The following is a 16,898-nucleotide window of genomic DNA, read 5'->3' as shown; positions in this document are numbered from 1 at the left end:
CTATAGAAGCATGACGGGCCATGCCGCGGGCATCCGCTAGCGCTGCATAAACTAATTTTGGTTCAAGATCTTTTTCTCATCTGGGAGCACGGCGGTGCCCCCGCCAAGTAGAGCGCGAAGCAAACACTGCCGTACTATCCTTTGCTGGAACCATTTCGCCGCATTTTCAGGCCCCTATTTGAGAACCTCTGGATAAGACCAGAACACAGAAATTTTCATCATCCAGTAAGCTATAATCACATACTTAAAATCCAAAATTTCAAGTCTGTAGGTCATTTAGTTCTGAAGTTAAGCGAAAGCAAAGTTGCATTTATGACACTCACTCACTCATGATAATCAAAATAGAATTAGTGAACTTCCCATAAACTCAGAGAGCTGAAATTTGGTACAGAGTTAGGGTTTAATGGCCACATAAAGCGAAAACTATAAAAACTAGGACAATCGAAGATCTGGAGTACCTGGTGACCCTGATTAGAAAACACAAGAGCCCAACCAAACTATTAGAGGTCGACATACCGCCTTTACAAAAAATATTCAATTTGGTGGGCCACTTCATTTGATGTCAAAAATGGAAGGTGTGAAGATAAGTATCTGAAGAACCCTCAGCTGGTCTCAACTGTATTGGAGATATGGTAATGCCCCCTTCTACTATTGGTAAAAAAAATCGTTTCTTACTATGAGAACGTAATACAAACATAAGTAATGGTATTAATAAAAAATCATAGAAGTTGAGGGTAGTAAAAGATCATAGCGTCTGGCGTAGATGTTTAGCAAAACAAAATAATTTTCGATACTAACTAAACGCACGCGGACGCTCCGCGACGTTTTAGCGTGGTTTAGCAAAGGGAGAGTTCCAGTAAACTAGAGGGAAAGCTGCTTCTCCCATGGCCTGTTGTATGTGGCTGCTCAGAGCACAGAGAAGCCTGGTGATTGTGGCACCCGTAGGAAAAATATTGTTTACAAAGAAATACTGCGGTAGGTGTAGTTTTCGATTGCGTTGTAAAAAGATAATAGCACAGTATACAGTGTGAGTCTTGATAAAGTGCACAATGAAGAGGTAATACGATAGAGATTAACAAATAGTAATAAAAATTGGTCAAGTGTGTGTCGTGCCACGCGCAGTGTAGGATTCCGTAGTTGTTCGTTGTTAACACAATACATATATTTCAGAAGCAAGCAATTACTTCATCTAAAATCACTTTTAATAAGTACTTTAATAGTATCGTGTCCCACTTAGTATTCACAAAATACATATAACAATGGGGTGAGCATGGGTGTGAAAATTAAATTCCGTTCAATTCGAAAAAAAAGCCTTGGTACTATTACCTATTCTGTGATATAACGACTTTTACGCGGACGAAGTCGCGGGAAAAAGCCAGAAGGAAAATAAAAATAAAGAATATTTTGTGATGCTGCTGTTTTAAATTATATTTTCCGTTTAAGAAAAGCCGTATTTGTCATTACTACAGTTCGCTAACCACAGCGCTCGGGCCAGGCGCGCTGGCAGCGCCGACGGCGGGCCGGGCGGCGGCGGGCCGGGGCTCGGCGGCGGGCGCGCCGTAGGGGTCGTAGCAGTACAGCCTGGTGTACATGTACGCGGTGCCCTGCAGGTGGCCCGTGCGCTTCACGTGGCCCGACACCAGGCTCTTCAGCGTCACCACGGGCGACGCGCCTACGTCGCACACCACGACTTCCGTGCCTTGGTGATGCGTATAGGGCAAGTGACCCGGTTGTGGCCACCGACCCCTTTGTGGCCATTTAGAACTTCAAATCGTTATAACTAAGGCAAAGACTAATATATTACTCTATGGTTTACGGGAATAAAAATATCTAATATTAGCAACACTGATAGCGTTAACAGCTTTGATGTGTCAAGCTTCACTTCAATCCAACAAGTCATTATTTTTTGAGAAGCGTTAATTGTTTTAAGTCTTAGCAAAAATGCTAAGGCGAGCGGGTGAGTAAACAATCATTATTTTCTAAACCCTTCTTATTTTTTAAAATGTTTATGTTAATCCTTAATAAAGAATACACTGTCTAAGTGGTACTAATGATATTTTATCGCTATTTGTTTATTAAGTGGGTTTATGAGAGGTGGCCACTAATGGAGCCAGAATTAATGAATTTTCCCATCTTTGGCCACATGACTGGCCAAAAGTGGTGCACGAAGAACCCCACTTTTGGCCATTTAGTTTTTATCGTGATTTTTCAATTTAATTACTTAGCTATTTTGATATAAGTAATCGATTCATTTTCAGAGTTACGATTATAATGCCTCCATCGAAACCAAATACTAAAAAAATCGGTGTTGTGAAAAGAAAATTGTTCCAGTACTAACCGCATAAACTTATACTATAGTTTAATGTTGATCTCCTTAATTGTAATTTCAATTCAAGCTGAGATATTATATTTCATACTAGCGGCCGCCCACGACTTCGTACGCGTGGATCCCGTTTTACCCCCTTTTTACCCCCTTTCTATCTTACGCGGTTTAGATTTTTTCGTACAAATGTTTTTTCCCGCTAACTCCCGTTCCCGTGGGAATTTTGCAATATCCTGTTGTAACTAAGCTTTAAGTTTACTAAGGTACCTGCATGCAAAATTTCAAGCGTCTAACTTAAGCGGTTTAGATTTTTCATACAAAAGGATTTTCCCGCGAATTCCCGTTCCCGTGGGAATTTCGGGAATTCCTTGTAACTAAGCTTTAAGTTTACTAAGGTACCTATGTCACCGGAAAATAACAAGACTCGTAAGTTGATCAATTTTCTAGGAAGTTGATCAACTCTCGGAAAATAATAAACGGCAGTTGAAATGTACTATTTAACGCATCGAATTTTAGCTAATTGGTCAACTTACGGTACCTAGCCGTAATTTAATAATTAACTATATTGCTACAAGTAAAATCATCCACAAATGGGCCAATCGTTGCCCAGTGTACTATTTGACGGTACACTATTATCCGTCACTTAATACACTTTTCTCTGATTGGTCGACAGCATTAATTATAAGCATTTGGCAAGTGTTTATTCATAGAGTTACAAACACTTAGATTATGTTGTTTTAATATTTACATTTTAGAGATAGGGATATTAAAGTTCGTCTATGCTATATAGTTAAATAAATGAAAAATGTTTAAAAAAATATATTGGAGCTCAGAGTTTTATTATTGTAAGTTATATTAATAATAAGTAAGTTTGTTTATTTCTACCACTACAGACTCCATTTCACTCATCATAAATAAAATGACTTGTTATAATGAGAATTATTACCACACAAAACAACAATTGCTAATTTTACTACTGAAAATAAAGAAAATAGATAGATTTGTTTACGTTTAAACCGGTAATGGCGGCGGCCGGGTGGCGGGGAGCGGTATAAAAGCACGTGAGTCTTTTAACCAATCAACGTGCACCTTGCCTTTGTCGGATGATTTAACGGCAAGACGCCGTAAATTAATCAAGTTACTAAAATACATACGTTAAATAGTACATTTCAAATGCCGTTTATTATTTTCCGAGAGTTGATCAACTACCCAGAAAATTGATCAACTTACGAGTCTTGTTATTTTCCGGTGACACCTACATACCAAATTTCAAGCGTCTAACTTAAGCAGTTTAGATTTTTCATACAAAAGGATTTTCCCGCGAATTCCCGTTCCCGTGGGAATTTCGGGAATTCCTTGTTGTAACTAAGCTTTAAGTTTACTAAGGTACCTACAGACCAAATTTCAAGCGTCTAAACTTAAGCAGTTTAGATTTTTCATACAAAAGTATTTTCCCGCTAATTCCCGTTCCCGTGGGAATTTCGGAAATTACTTGTTGTAACTAAGCTTTAAGTTTACTAAGGTACCTACATGCCAAATTTCAAGCGTCTAACTTAAGCGGTTTAGATTTTTCATACAAAAGGATTTTCCTGCTAATTCCTGTTCCCGTGGGAATTCCTAAGTATACTATAACCTGCCCAGGAGTATGAAAAATAATTGTACCAAGTTTCGTTAAAATCCGTCGAGTAGTTTTTGTTTTTTTTTTGATGAATTTTGATGGCCAGAACTGGCTCATGACTGTGGCCAGAAATGGGGTAAAGCTGGCCAAAAGTGGCACAAATTCCCATTTCTTTTTCTTTTCTACAGGATTATTTTTCCATTGAATCATTATGAAAAAAAATGTATTCTTAGGCTAGATCTAAATATATTTAATCACTTTTTACAAGAAATAAGTCCGTGATAACAAAAACTGTAAAATGATATAGCCTCAAAGTCTAAAAAATTCTTAAAATGGCCAAAACCGGGTCACCTGCCCTACGAAGGACATATCTGCATACATTCGACGGATAAATTGTATCTGTTAGCCTAGGAGAAGACCACCGATTTTTAGTCGGCCGATAGTTGGGCCCGATTCTAATTTTGGAAGAATCAATCGGTGTAATGTGCGCACTTCCATAAATGCCTAAACTGATTAAATGCTCGACTAAACTATCGGCTGACCAAAAATCGCTGGACTGAGCATAGGCTTAGACTAGGCGCAGACCACCGATTTTTAGTTGGCCGATAGTTGAGCCCAAATCAAATACTTAGGTGTAATGTGCGCACTACCATACATGACCATACTGATCAAGTGCCCGACTAAACTATCGGCCGACGAAAATTCGATGGTCTGCGCCTAGGCTTACAGTCAAAACTCATAATCGTTCAAAACCACTTTTGACTGCAAAAAATCAGTCAAAAGTCTATAGAGCGGCAATACTTACGTTAGGTATCTTTGCAATTTCCCAATGGGCTTGATCAGGTTGTAACTCTTGAACTCCCAAATAGACCTCGATCCCATGTAAATATCCTGAAAATTAAATAGCAATCTTATTAATATAATGTAAATATTTTCATTTTATTATTTTTTTAATTTACTTTAAATGCAATTGAGCTTACTGATAGATCCAAAGCGCTCACATTGCCATTTTGAAATTACATTTAATGGAATTCATGAAAGTTGAATAGCGTTTTATGGATTGCATATAAATTTAAGTATAAAGATAGGACCTAAACTTAAAAAACTCAACTGCGTAAAAATGAACTAAAAGGATAATTTAAACAAGACAATTCAGCCATTGATAGTGTTCACAAATGCAGTCGGAGGCATCAATGACTAATTATTTTGTTGGTGTTAAGTATTTTGATGCCTCCGACTGCATTTGTGAACACTAAGGCTGAGTGGTCTTGTTTTCTTTTTAGTTCCTTTTTACGCAGTTGGGTTTTTTGTTTATTCAAATTTCGTTTGTCACAGATCGTCATAAATTATAGCCCATACGTTATCGTGGGTTATAAACAGTAATACTGTAAAGTTTCATCAAAATCCGTTCAGTAGTTTTTGCGTGAAAGAGTATCAAACATCCAGACATCCAAACTTTCGAATTTATAATATCAGTAGGATAATTTTATTTTAATCTTTTTAGTTAAATAACATACATTTTTGTAAGCTACTTAAAAAGCCCTTTATTTTGATACCCCACTCGATAGGTTTTGAGAGAAATTTTTTTTTTTTTTAAAACCTGGCCCCTAAAATCCGCCATTTTGTTTTATTCAATTTTAACATAGCCAGTGTCACTTTCACGATTAAGACGGTCAAGCCGTTTAGGCTGTAGGCCGTGCCAAAGAAATATACATACATACATACACTCGAAAAACATAACCCTCCTTCTGTCTCAGTCGGGTAAAAACCAACTACAATACCCATTTGAGTATAATATTGATTTTTTGTCGCAATTGTAGAAAACTGAAGAATTCGTATACGGGTAAATAACTACATAATGACAAATCTCCCGTGTGGAATTTGTTTGTACTAAGCCTGACTTAATAACTAAATAACTAGCTGACTTTTTAGCTTACCTTTTTCTGCTCTAGAGCAGTAGTTGGATTCTACGCGGGCGACAGCGACAACAGCGAGCAGCGCGATCAAGGCGCTGCGGGGATACATGCTTGCGGCGGCGGCGGCGGCGGCGGCGGCGGCGGCGGCGGTGGCGGCGGCGGCGGCGGCGGACTCGCGGTGGAGGGAAGGAGGGGCCAGCGGGAGCGGCACGTTCTACTTAGTGACCCCTGTGTGGTTGTTTTTTATATACCAATCTCCAATTCCATTAAAACATGATAAAATATAAAATACAAGCATACATTTGATATTATGTTGTGTTTCATTATGCGGTCAATTTAAAGCAACACCATTACTTAGCAGGCGATAAGTACCTAATAAATGAAACAAAATCAAAAAGTAACCTATAATTCAATTTTATTGAATTTCAAAAAATTCAAAAATTTTAGTCGATACAATTTTAAAGCCTAAAAATAATAAAAAATATCTAATTTTAAAATGATAAGGAACGAAGGTTCAAAAGGTGTATGAAATTGCCGTTTTGTGTCATTGAGTTATAATGTACTACGTACTTTTGTGTGGAGAATTTAACGAAAATAATTTTTCCATACAAACTTGAATTGAGATGATCAATATGATCATTGGTGAATCAGGGTCAAAATCGGGATTATACTATCCCACTAAAAACATAAATGTAAAAAAGGAGAGCCAAGTTCATTAAAAAAATGTGCCTTGTAGTATATAACACACGTAGTTTTATGTGTTTACGTTAAAGAGGTTTTGAGTTAGAGAAGCGTCAAAATTGGCACCAAATGGTTCGTGTAATATTACACTCGGCGCTGGCTAGCCAGTTCCTTTGCTTGAACTTGTAGATTTTAGATATCACTAAAATCTAAAGTATAAGAGCTATATGCAATATAACTTTATACATTTTTTTAACATTTTTAAGTTTCCAATATTGACATTACGAGTATATACCGTGAATTTTGTTTATTTAGTACGATGACCAGTGCCGGATTAAGCCAGCGCGGGGCCTGTAGCAAATTTCTATCACGGGGCCCTTGGGCCCTTGAAACAAAACTGTTACAAATGAACTTTTCTTGATTTAATGTGGGCAAAAGAGATAACACTTTCAATCAGGGTTCGAAAATATCCGATATTTATTATAAATATCAAAATATCGGATATTTATGATATATATCCGATATATATCAACTTTGATGTATATCAATTTTGTATGAAAGCCATAGTATTATTTTATTGTATTATTCATGAATACTATTGCATATGTGTTACATAAACATGTTTTTAATGTTTTTAAAACTTAAAATCAGACAAAATCGATATGACAAAAGCTTTCGATTTTGTATGCCACAAAGTACTTCTTTCGAAACTTTATAAATATGGTATTCGCGGACCATGCTACACATGGATCGAAAGCTATTTGTCACAGAGAGAACAATGTGTGGTAACTCAGAAGTATTGTCCTAAAAGTAGATGTTTAGAGAACTATGTATCATCATGTGAAGTTAATAAATTTGGAGTGCCTCAGGGTAGTATCTTGGGACCGCTTTTGTTCCTTCTGTATATTAATGATCTACCCAGAAGTATACCACATGAATGTATCTTGTTTGCAGATGATACCACTGTTGTTATCAAAGGTGATAAAGATAAAAATTATTTATGTCATGAAAGTGATATAAACATGGCATTATGTAAGGTTATTGAGTGGCTTAATAGAAACAATTTAAAAGTAAACATAGATAAAACAAAATACATACAATTTGGTACACATAAAAAAATACAACCGAAACTTAACATAAATTTTAAGGGACAGGTAATTAACGCTGTTCAACATACAAAATTTTTAGGAATAACTTTGGACAGTCGTTGTGATTGGAAGCAACATATATTTGAAATCTGTTCAAAGCTGAATAGGTTTGTTTTCGCTCTTAGACGTATTAGTCAAATTGTATCACAAGAGGCTGCTATCACTGCTTACAATGGCTATGTAAATTCATCTTTGCGCTATGGAGCTTTAATCTGGGGAAACTCTGTACATAGGGATAAGGCATTTATTATGCAAAAGAAATGTATTCGAGCTATTTTTGGACTACAACAAATAGACTCCTGTCGTCCCTTTTTTAGAAAATATAATCTGTTAACTTTACCTTGCCTTTACATTTTTGACTGTTGTTTATTTGTCCAACAAAATCAAGACTTGTTTATTCAGAAATTTCAAATTTCAAATCGAAACCTACGCTCTGTATACAGAAATAAACTAGTAAGGCCTCAGACAAAATTAACACTAACATCAAGGAATGCTTTTATTATGTGTATAAAAATATATAATAAACTACCAGACGATTTTAAAGAACTAAAATTCTCAAAATTTAGAAATGTTATTAAAGAATGGTTAACTAAAAAATGTTTTTATAGTGTACAAGAATACCTAGATTATAAATAAATATATAAAAATTAAAAATGTGTATACGCCTGAAAGGGTAGGATCAAGTGATACTCTGTAATTAATTTAAGATCTTTCTGTAACCTTGTTTCTATACACAATAAAGAACTTACTTACTTACTTACTTACTTACTTACTTACAAATAAAGCAAAAACATAAAATATCTTTGAAATACGGCAAAATCAACTAAAAAAATAAAAATCTTATGTCAAAAAGTACAAATACAGTAACAAATTTTAAAAGTTGATATTATCATCAAAACCGGCTTGATATATATCGGATATATATCCGATATATATCTTGATATATATCCCTTGATATATATCCTCGAACCCTGCTTTCAATATCAACTTTTTTAAGCAAATCATGCTCTATATTCAACAAAGTAAGATGATTACAGTCCTATCAACTTAAGCTGAGAATTGCATTTGTGTGAGTGATCACCAAAAGTACCGTTAGTAAAACACATACAAATAAAATTAATGTTTTATTAAAAGGAAGTCTATAAAACACTTGCTACCAATTGGGCCGATGTAACGACACTTGACACATCCTTTTAAATAAATAAATAAATAAAAACAGGTCCTCGCTCAGCATATGCCAAGGCACGAAGTACCTCGACGCTGATATTCTGCGAGCACCGTTTATAGAGAGGGCGTCCAGCCAGCCTTATAAAATACAACAAAAAGACAAACTTTATAAAATTACAAAATAAAAACAGACTAAAAACTTTTCGTTCACACCTTTAAAATACGTATTCAATTTGCATAAAATTTCTTTCACTTGGCTGCTTAATGGATTTCGTACAGGAAATTCACTTACAGTAGGAGCCATTTCACTAATATTTGGAACACAATTACATAAAATTACACGTATCTGCTACCAGTACCGGGGGTGAAGTGAAGTATGTGAGCGACAAGGAAGCGGTGCGTGGCGGACGCGCCGCGCTTCAGGCCGCTTGCTATAATAAACCATGCGCGGGACGCGCCGCGCTTCAAGCCGATTGCCACTCTAAACTATCGGTGTGCACTCACACAAATGCAATTCTCAGCTTAAGTTGAGAGGACTGTAGATTAAGACGTTTTGGCGTCCGATCAAAAACAAATATTAATAAATTTTCATTTGAAAAATTATATTTGATTAATGTATTATTTTACAAACTATTGTTTAATAAACTACTCTTTAGACTAAAAAATTTTACTGAAATAAAAAAATGAATAAAAAAAATATTATGTTACAACATTAATTTACAAATTGATTTTTTTTTAATGTGTTAGTTGGCCGATTCAATTTGGCCGATTCTTCATACAAATTAAAATCGGGCACAACTATCGGCCAACTAAAAATCAACGGTTGGTTAGGTTAGGTTAAACTGCGACCACAACGCCAGAACCATATTCTACTTATTTCGCTTAATTCAGGCAGTGTGTATTTTTTAAAACTTAAGTTTCTATGGGATTAGTATTAATACAATTTGTGCTTCGCTTACCCGAAGCACAAATTGTATTATTACTATTGGTTAGAAAATAGTAATTTTTAAAAACTAATAAATTTAATCTTCTAACTTTTTGTACAATCACCAATTTGGCAAACGAATTATTTAGTCATGTGATTAATTTTAAATAATATTTTAACTCTTTAATAAATTACTATCCCCTTCTTTAGGGGTAGTGGAGTTGGCTCACCTCACAGAGGCCAGAAACGCTTGGACTAGGGCATGCCCGGGAGCCGATCCACCTACCTCTCTATCGTCTCAGAGGCAGTGGGACGAGCCGCTCTGTTTGCGTTTTCAGAGTGATCTATTGGCTTCCTCCGAAAATGCTGCAGAGCGTGCTCGCCTACTAGCGGTCTTTCAGGCAGAGTCCGGTTATTGGCTACATGCTCTTCCTTCGGCCAATATCGGGACTCTGCTTGACAGGAGTACACTGTCCCTTGCCATTTCCCTTAGACTTGGCGTCAAAACAAACCATCCCCATCGCTGTCGTTGCGGTACTCGCGTCGGTGAGTTAGGACACCATGGCCTCTCATGCCAAATGAGCGCTGGTCGAGTCTCCCGACACGCCTGCATCAATGACGTCATCCGCAGAGCTCTTGTCGCCGTCAATGTGCCAGCAGTTTTAGAGCCTAACGGCATATTCCGTGACGACGGCAAGAGACCTGACGGCATGACGCTCATTTCCTGGAAGCAGGGACGTCCTCTTGTGTGGGACGCAACATGCGCGGATACGCTTGCTCCGTCTCATACAGGAGGTACCTCCCTTGCCGCAGGCGCGGCGGCGGCCTCGGCTGAGTGCTCCAAGCGGCGCAAATATGCAGCTCTCAATGAGAGTTATATATTTGTGCCGTTTGGGGTTGAGACTATGGGACCATGGGGTCCAAGCGCTCGTTCCTTTTATAAGGAACTGGCAAAGAGGCTCACCGAGGTGACCGGTGATCAAAAGGCTGGCAGCTATTTTGGTCAGAGAATTAGCCTGGCCATTCAACGTGGCAATGCTGCCAGCCTTTTGGGCACCATTCCTGACTGCGGCGCTGGGGGTGAAGTATTTTTTATTTTGTAAATAGTTTTTATCATTAGTAATTTTTAAATTTTAGTTTTTAAGTCATTTTAAGTTAATGTATTATTATAAAATTTATTCTCTAATAAACAATATTTCACAGTTTAATTATTTCCTAAGTTAAATAAATATTTGCGAAACCTGTATTATGTCAAATGATTGTTTTTAAAGTACCTAATATGTCTGCGAAATGAAAGTTTGTCAAATGATTAGTTTTTCAAACGTTGTTTGTAAAATGATCTTTTGTCATACGTTTCTTGTTAAATAATAGTAAACCTCATTTTTTAATTATCCGCTTTTTTACTTGAGACTCTAAAACACCTTGCTCTTAATCTACCGTCACTAGCTTTCAATAATCTCGAAACATGATCGATATGATAATCGATTCAAAAGGTCAGCTATATTCACTCAAAAAAATTCAAATTTTTTCAAATTCAAATTATTTATTTGCATAAAACATGGTACATTTCAGTTATTATCTTGTTACGAGAACAACATGTTTCATCGACATAGCGATATGCAAACATTTAGTCGTCATGCAGTATTATTATTAAATTATTAATAGTCATTATTAATATTACATGATCTACCTCCAATAGAATTCAAATGTCAAAAATATTTATTACAATGCAATTACAATATCAATTAAAACAATTAGGTAATTCAGGTAATTAAAATTTCGGATGTCACATAAATTATAATAAATTAAACAATTTTATGATCACAATAAAACGTGAGAATACAATGTCAGTATCAAAATTATAGGAATGTCATAAATTAGCAATTCGCATATGGTTACCACGGCAGAATTTTGTAAATTCATCTATGTCATAAAAACAGTTTTCAGTGAGAATTCGGAAAATAGTTCTCTTAAAAAAATTAAATTGCAAATTTTGAATGTGATTTGGAAGTAAATTAAACAATCGTATACACATACTATAACAATTTTTAGTAAAGCAAGTTGTGGCTGCTGGGGGTACTGATAGCTTCCAAGGGTATCTTCTTGTACCACCACGATTACAAATATCAGACTTTTTTATAAAAAGGTTTGCATTTTTTTTCGTAAATATTAGGTGAACGTCAGAATGGCGGGTGTATGGTCACAGAAATGAATAATATAAATATGAATTTTTAATACCTGAGGTGTACCTTTATGTACCTTTAGTTATTAATTTTGTACTTCCCTAATACGGGAACAATTTAAATTACAAAATGAGCCGCCAACCTGATATCAGGTTGGCGGGTGTATGCTGAAATTGGACGAAACAGGTAAGTTATGGTTTTCTTATATTTACCATTATTTAGTACCTCAAATGTACCTCACAAATATATTATGATAAACCAAATGCGACGAATAATTAACGAGAAAATTGATACGAAAAATTTGATGACCACCATTTTTTTGATGGCCACCATTTCTTTTAACAAGTTAGAAAGTTGACACTGACACAGATAATACATACCATACAGATATTTTTTAAGTCTGTTTTTTATGGCATGCACACTTGTGCATTTGCCAATGCCAATACTTTCCTAAAATCTAAAAGTATTGATAGTAGCGCCCTGCTGTAAATGTCATAAGGTTGTCCAACGTGGCAATAATAGGGATGTTGACTGGGTAATGAAATCGAAATTCTATTCAGTCCGTCAGACAGATAATAAAAATATTTTGGAGACATTTTTTTTTCATAATCTAATAATTACAGTATTGTATTGAGTTGAAATGTCGCGTGACGTCACTTTTGAGTAAAAAATCTACTCAAGCGTGGCGTAACGCGCCATTTAAACTCGATGAAGGACTGTTATTATTTAATTATGAAAGAAAATAAAAAATATGAGTTTAATATTTCTAATATCTGTCTGACGGACAAATAATTGAAATTTTGTCATTTAGACTATTGGAACTATTATTCGTGACATCGTATTCGTCTTCTTCTTCTAATTTTATTGTCTTTTCTCCTTCGTCTTCTATTCTTATTCTTTTTCCCATGGTTCTTCTCATTATTATTATTATCTTCTTCTGTCTTCATTTCTTGTTTTTTTTTGTCTTATTTCTTCTTCTTTTATCTTCTGTATATTATTATTTTCTTTTTTCTTCGTTTTCTTTTATTTTTTCTTGTTTCTTCTTCTTGATATAATATCTTTATGATAAGAAGAAAGATAAGAAGAATAAAAATAGTAAAAACAAGATGAAATACAGACAGAATAAATGAATGAAGAATAAGACAAAAAAAGGATAAAAAGAAATAAAATATGAGAAGATGAAAGAAAAAAAATAATAAGAAGAAATAAGACGAAAAAAAAACAACGAAATGGACTACTATTCCGGAGGTTGCGGGTTCGATTATCGCACATTACAAACAAATTGTATGCATGAACATATATTTTGTTTGTATTGGACTGGGTGTTTTCTATGTATATGTATGATTTAAAAAGAAAAGCATTTAATATGTTTATATCCGTTGTCTAGTACCTATAGTACAAGCTTTGCTTAGTTTGGGACTAGAAGCGCAGTCTAAAATGTCCAAGGATATTATTATTTATTTATTATTTCTTATTCTTCAACAGATAATCAAGAGAAAGAGGTATTTATTATAAATTGCTCTTCCAGCATTTCAATTTTATTATTCAATCTTGCTTGATGATTAATAATGATTTTGCTTGATGAAATCTTATCAAGTTTCTTTACATGGTTACAACATTTTCACCATTCCTTTGCACCAATTTGTGAGATTCACCTGTAGGTAAACCTCAATAAAGCAGCTATTAAGAAAGAAAAATACTTAAAAATAAACATAACCCTCTTTCTGACGCAGTCGGGTAATAAACTAAATGTAATCTTAACATTTCAGTCCGACTTACCTGTCAACTCAACGACGTGCTTTAAAATCAAAGATTGAGTTTAAATTACGCCATATTTTACAATACACATTGAAAACAATATAACTCGCTTGTTTTAGTTAGTTTTTTTTTTTTTTGTATTTTCATAAAAATAACAAATAATCATGAAGATTCACAAAATTTCTGCAGTGGTTGACAAATCTCGTAATTTGTTTTGACAGGTGACAATAAAGCCATAGACAATTTCCTTATGAAAGCCACACTTTTCCAATATTTTTGTTTGCCATGAGATTCTGGTAGACCTATACAGGAGAGCACTTGGCACTACTATAAATCAATACTTTTAAAGGCTAAATGACAAATTTTCAATTATTTGTCCGTCAGACAGATATTAGAAAATATTAAACTCATATTTTTTATTTTCTTTCATAATTAAATAATAACAGTCCTACATCGAGTTGAATTGGCGCGTTACGTCACGCTTGAGTAGTTTTACTCAAAAGTGACGTCACGCGACATTTCAACTCAATACAATACTGTAATTATTAGATTATGAAAAAAAAATGTCTCCAAAATATTTTTATTATCTGTCTGACGGACTGAATAGAATTTCGATTTCATTACCCAGTCAACATCCCTATTATTGCCACGTTGGACAACCTTATGACATTTACAGCAGGGCGCTACTATCAATACTTTTAGATTTTAGGAAAGTATTGGCATTGGCAAATGCACAAGTGTGCATGCCATAAAAAACAGACTTAAAAAATATCTGTATGGTATGTATTATCTGTGTCAGTGTCAACTTTCTAACTTGTTAAAAGTAATGGTGGCCATCAAAAAAATGGTGGACATCAAATTTTTCGTATCAATTTTCTCGTTAATTATTCGTCGCATTTGGTTTATCATAATATATTTGTGAGGTACATTTGAGGTACTAAATAATGGTAAATATAAGAAAACCATAACTTACCTGTTTCGTCCAATTTCAGCATACACCCGCCAACCTGATATCAGGTTGGCGGCTCATTTTGTAATTTAAATTGTTCCCGTATTAGGGAAGTACAAAATTAATAACTAAAGGTACATAAAGGTACACCTCAGGTATTAAAAATTCATATTTATATTATTCATTTCTGTGACCATACACCCGCCATTCTGACGTTCACAATATTAGGATTTCAAATATGTATAAGGAGGGTAATGGCATGATTTTTAGATTTTTAAAGAGAGGCCTACATGATTCCATCTGCCCAACATCGCACATAGCTCTTATACATCGCTTCTGTAGAATGAAGACACGATTTGCGTGAGTCGAGTTTCCCCACAAGATTAGCCCATACCTTAACACCGAGCCCACGTATCCGTGGTATGCCATCAGAGCTGTCTTAAGGTTAGACAATTTCGTAAGACGATACAGAGCGAAAACAAACCTGTTAATCTTCTGGCACACAATGTCAACATGATTTTGCCATGTAAGTTTGGAGTCGATTACAATGCCAAGAAAGATTGCCGATGTAGTCATGTCAATAGGATTGTTGCGATGCTGTACTAATAATTGCTGAGGTTTACCATTTTTGTTGTAAAATTGTATGTATTTTGTTTTATTTGTGTTAATTTTTAAGTCATTACATTCTAACCAATTTGTTATATTTCTTATTTCATTATTTATTTCATCATTATAGTCAATATTCGATTTTTTGTGTATTGTTATAGAAATATCGTCGGCAAAAAGTGTGACCGGGTATTGCGTACAATTTGGAAGGTCATTAATGTAAAGGATGAAAAGTAATGGACCCAATATACTGCCCTGAGGTACACCTGAAGTATTTAACCTACTCTCTGATCTGTACGTCACGCTCTGGAACCTATTATCTAGTTTAGGTATTTCTACAAACTGTGTCCTCCCACTGAGATAGCTTTCTATCCAACCATAGGCAGCTCCCCGTACACCATATCGTTCGAGCTTGTTCAGGAGTGTTTTATGATTGACAAAGTCAAAGGCCTTACTCATGTCGAAAAGAATGGTGGAAACGGGAACCTTCTTGTCCATATGGTACGATACATTCCTAATAAGAGAGTAACACGCCAGTGTTGTTGACCTTCCCTTGCGAAACCCAAATTGCTCCTCCCTAATTATAGTATGTTTTGTTAGAAATGAAATTAATCTGGCCTGCATTGCCTTTTCAAAAATCTTTGACAAAACTGAGATAAGGGCAATAGGTCTGTAATTATTTATATCATACCTATCTCCGCGTTTAAATAGTGGCCTGACAATGGATAGCTTAAGAGTGCTAGGAAATTTACCCTCCACAAAACAACGATTTACAAAATGTACCAGCAATGGCGCTAACTCCTTCGCACAAGCCTTAACTATTCTAGTGCATATCGCATCATAGCCTGTAGAATTTGTATTGTTAAGAGATTTTATGATTTTAATTATTTCATTTTCGTCAGTAGGGTTCAAGAATAATGATACCGAAGTACTTTCAATGAACTCGAGTTTACTTTTTTAAAATGAATCTATAGTAGTCCAGTCAATAAAGCATTATAGATGGAAAACTGTAGAACACAATTTCTGACTTCAGGACTTTATTTAGACTAGTTAGGAGGTGAACATAGCAAAAGTCCCCGCCCTTAGCCCTTGAGCCGGCGGGGAGAGGGGGGTTTAAAGGTGCCACTTTTCGGTCTTTCGCTTAATCCTCGGAAACTATGCGTCCTAGTGACATGGCTACTTTGAACCAAAAAAAGCATATTCAATTTGCTACAGATGAGATAGACAAGTTTTTCTATAAATTGTATAGTTTTCGCGGCATCTGCTCTAGAAGGTCTGTAATATTGGAAATTTTATTTTTGTCTTACATGTTCCCTTCAGGAGAAAATCGACTAAATCAACATTGAGCAATCATTCTAGACATGCGGGAGCATGTTAAGCCTAGTTCCAGCGAGGGGACTACACCGTGCGTATATTTAGACGAATCACTTTGAGCCACTTTTGAGTCCTCATCACTCAAAAACTACTGTGCATTAACACTTCAAATTTGGCTCATGTGTTGAGACTTACAAGATATACATCAGTTTCAAATTTCATAAATCTGCCTCAAACGGTTCTTTAGATATTGACGTCCAAAAATATACATGTCTGACCTATAGACCAAATTCTAACCACTTCCAGATGA

At 35.3% G+C, this 16,898-nt stretch overlaps 1 protein-coding gene across 1 annotated transcript; it reads right to left on the bottom strand.

The window, feature by feature from the left end:
• Positions 1 to 1,463: 1,463 nt before the first annotated feature.
• Positions 1,464 to 10,299, bottom strand: LOC135088199 (uncharacterized). Its single transcript, XM_063983090.1, has 5 exons — positions 10,291 to 10,299; positions 5,879 to 6,071; positions 4,747 to 4,832; positions 4,301 to 4,312; positions 1,464 to 1,715 (listed from the first exon to the last, which is right to left on the bottom strand). The coding sequence occupies exons 1-5, from the start codon at positions 10,297 to 10,299 to the stop codon at positions 1,464 to 1,466; spliced, it is 552 nt and encodes a 183-aa protein (XP_063839160.1).
• Between the last annotated feature and the right edge of the window lie 6,599 nt (positions 10,300 to 16,898).

The sequence above is a fragment of the Ostrinia nubilalis genome, chromosome 3 (genome assembly GCF_963855985.1).
Source record: "Ostrinia nubilalis chromosome 3, ilOstNubi1.1, whole genome shotgun sequence".
Taxonomy (NCBI): domain Eukaryota; kingdom Metazoa; phylum Arthropoda; class Insecta; order Lepidoptera; family Crambidae; genus Ostrinia; species Ostrinia nubilalis.
Note: the sequence above shows the minus strand (reverse complement) of the source record. Positions and strands in the feature narration are given on the sequence as shown.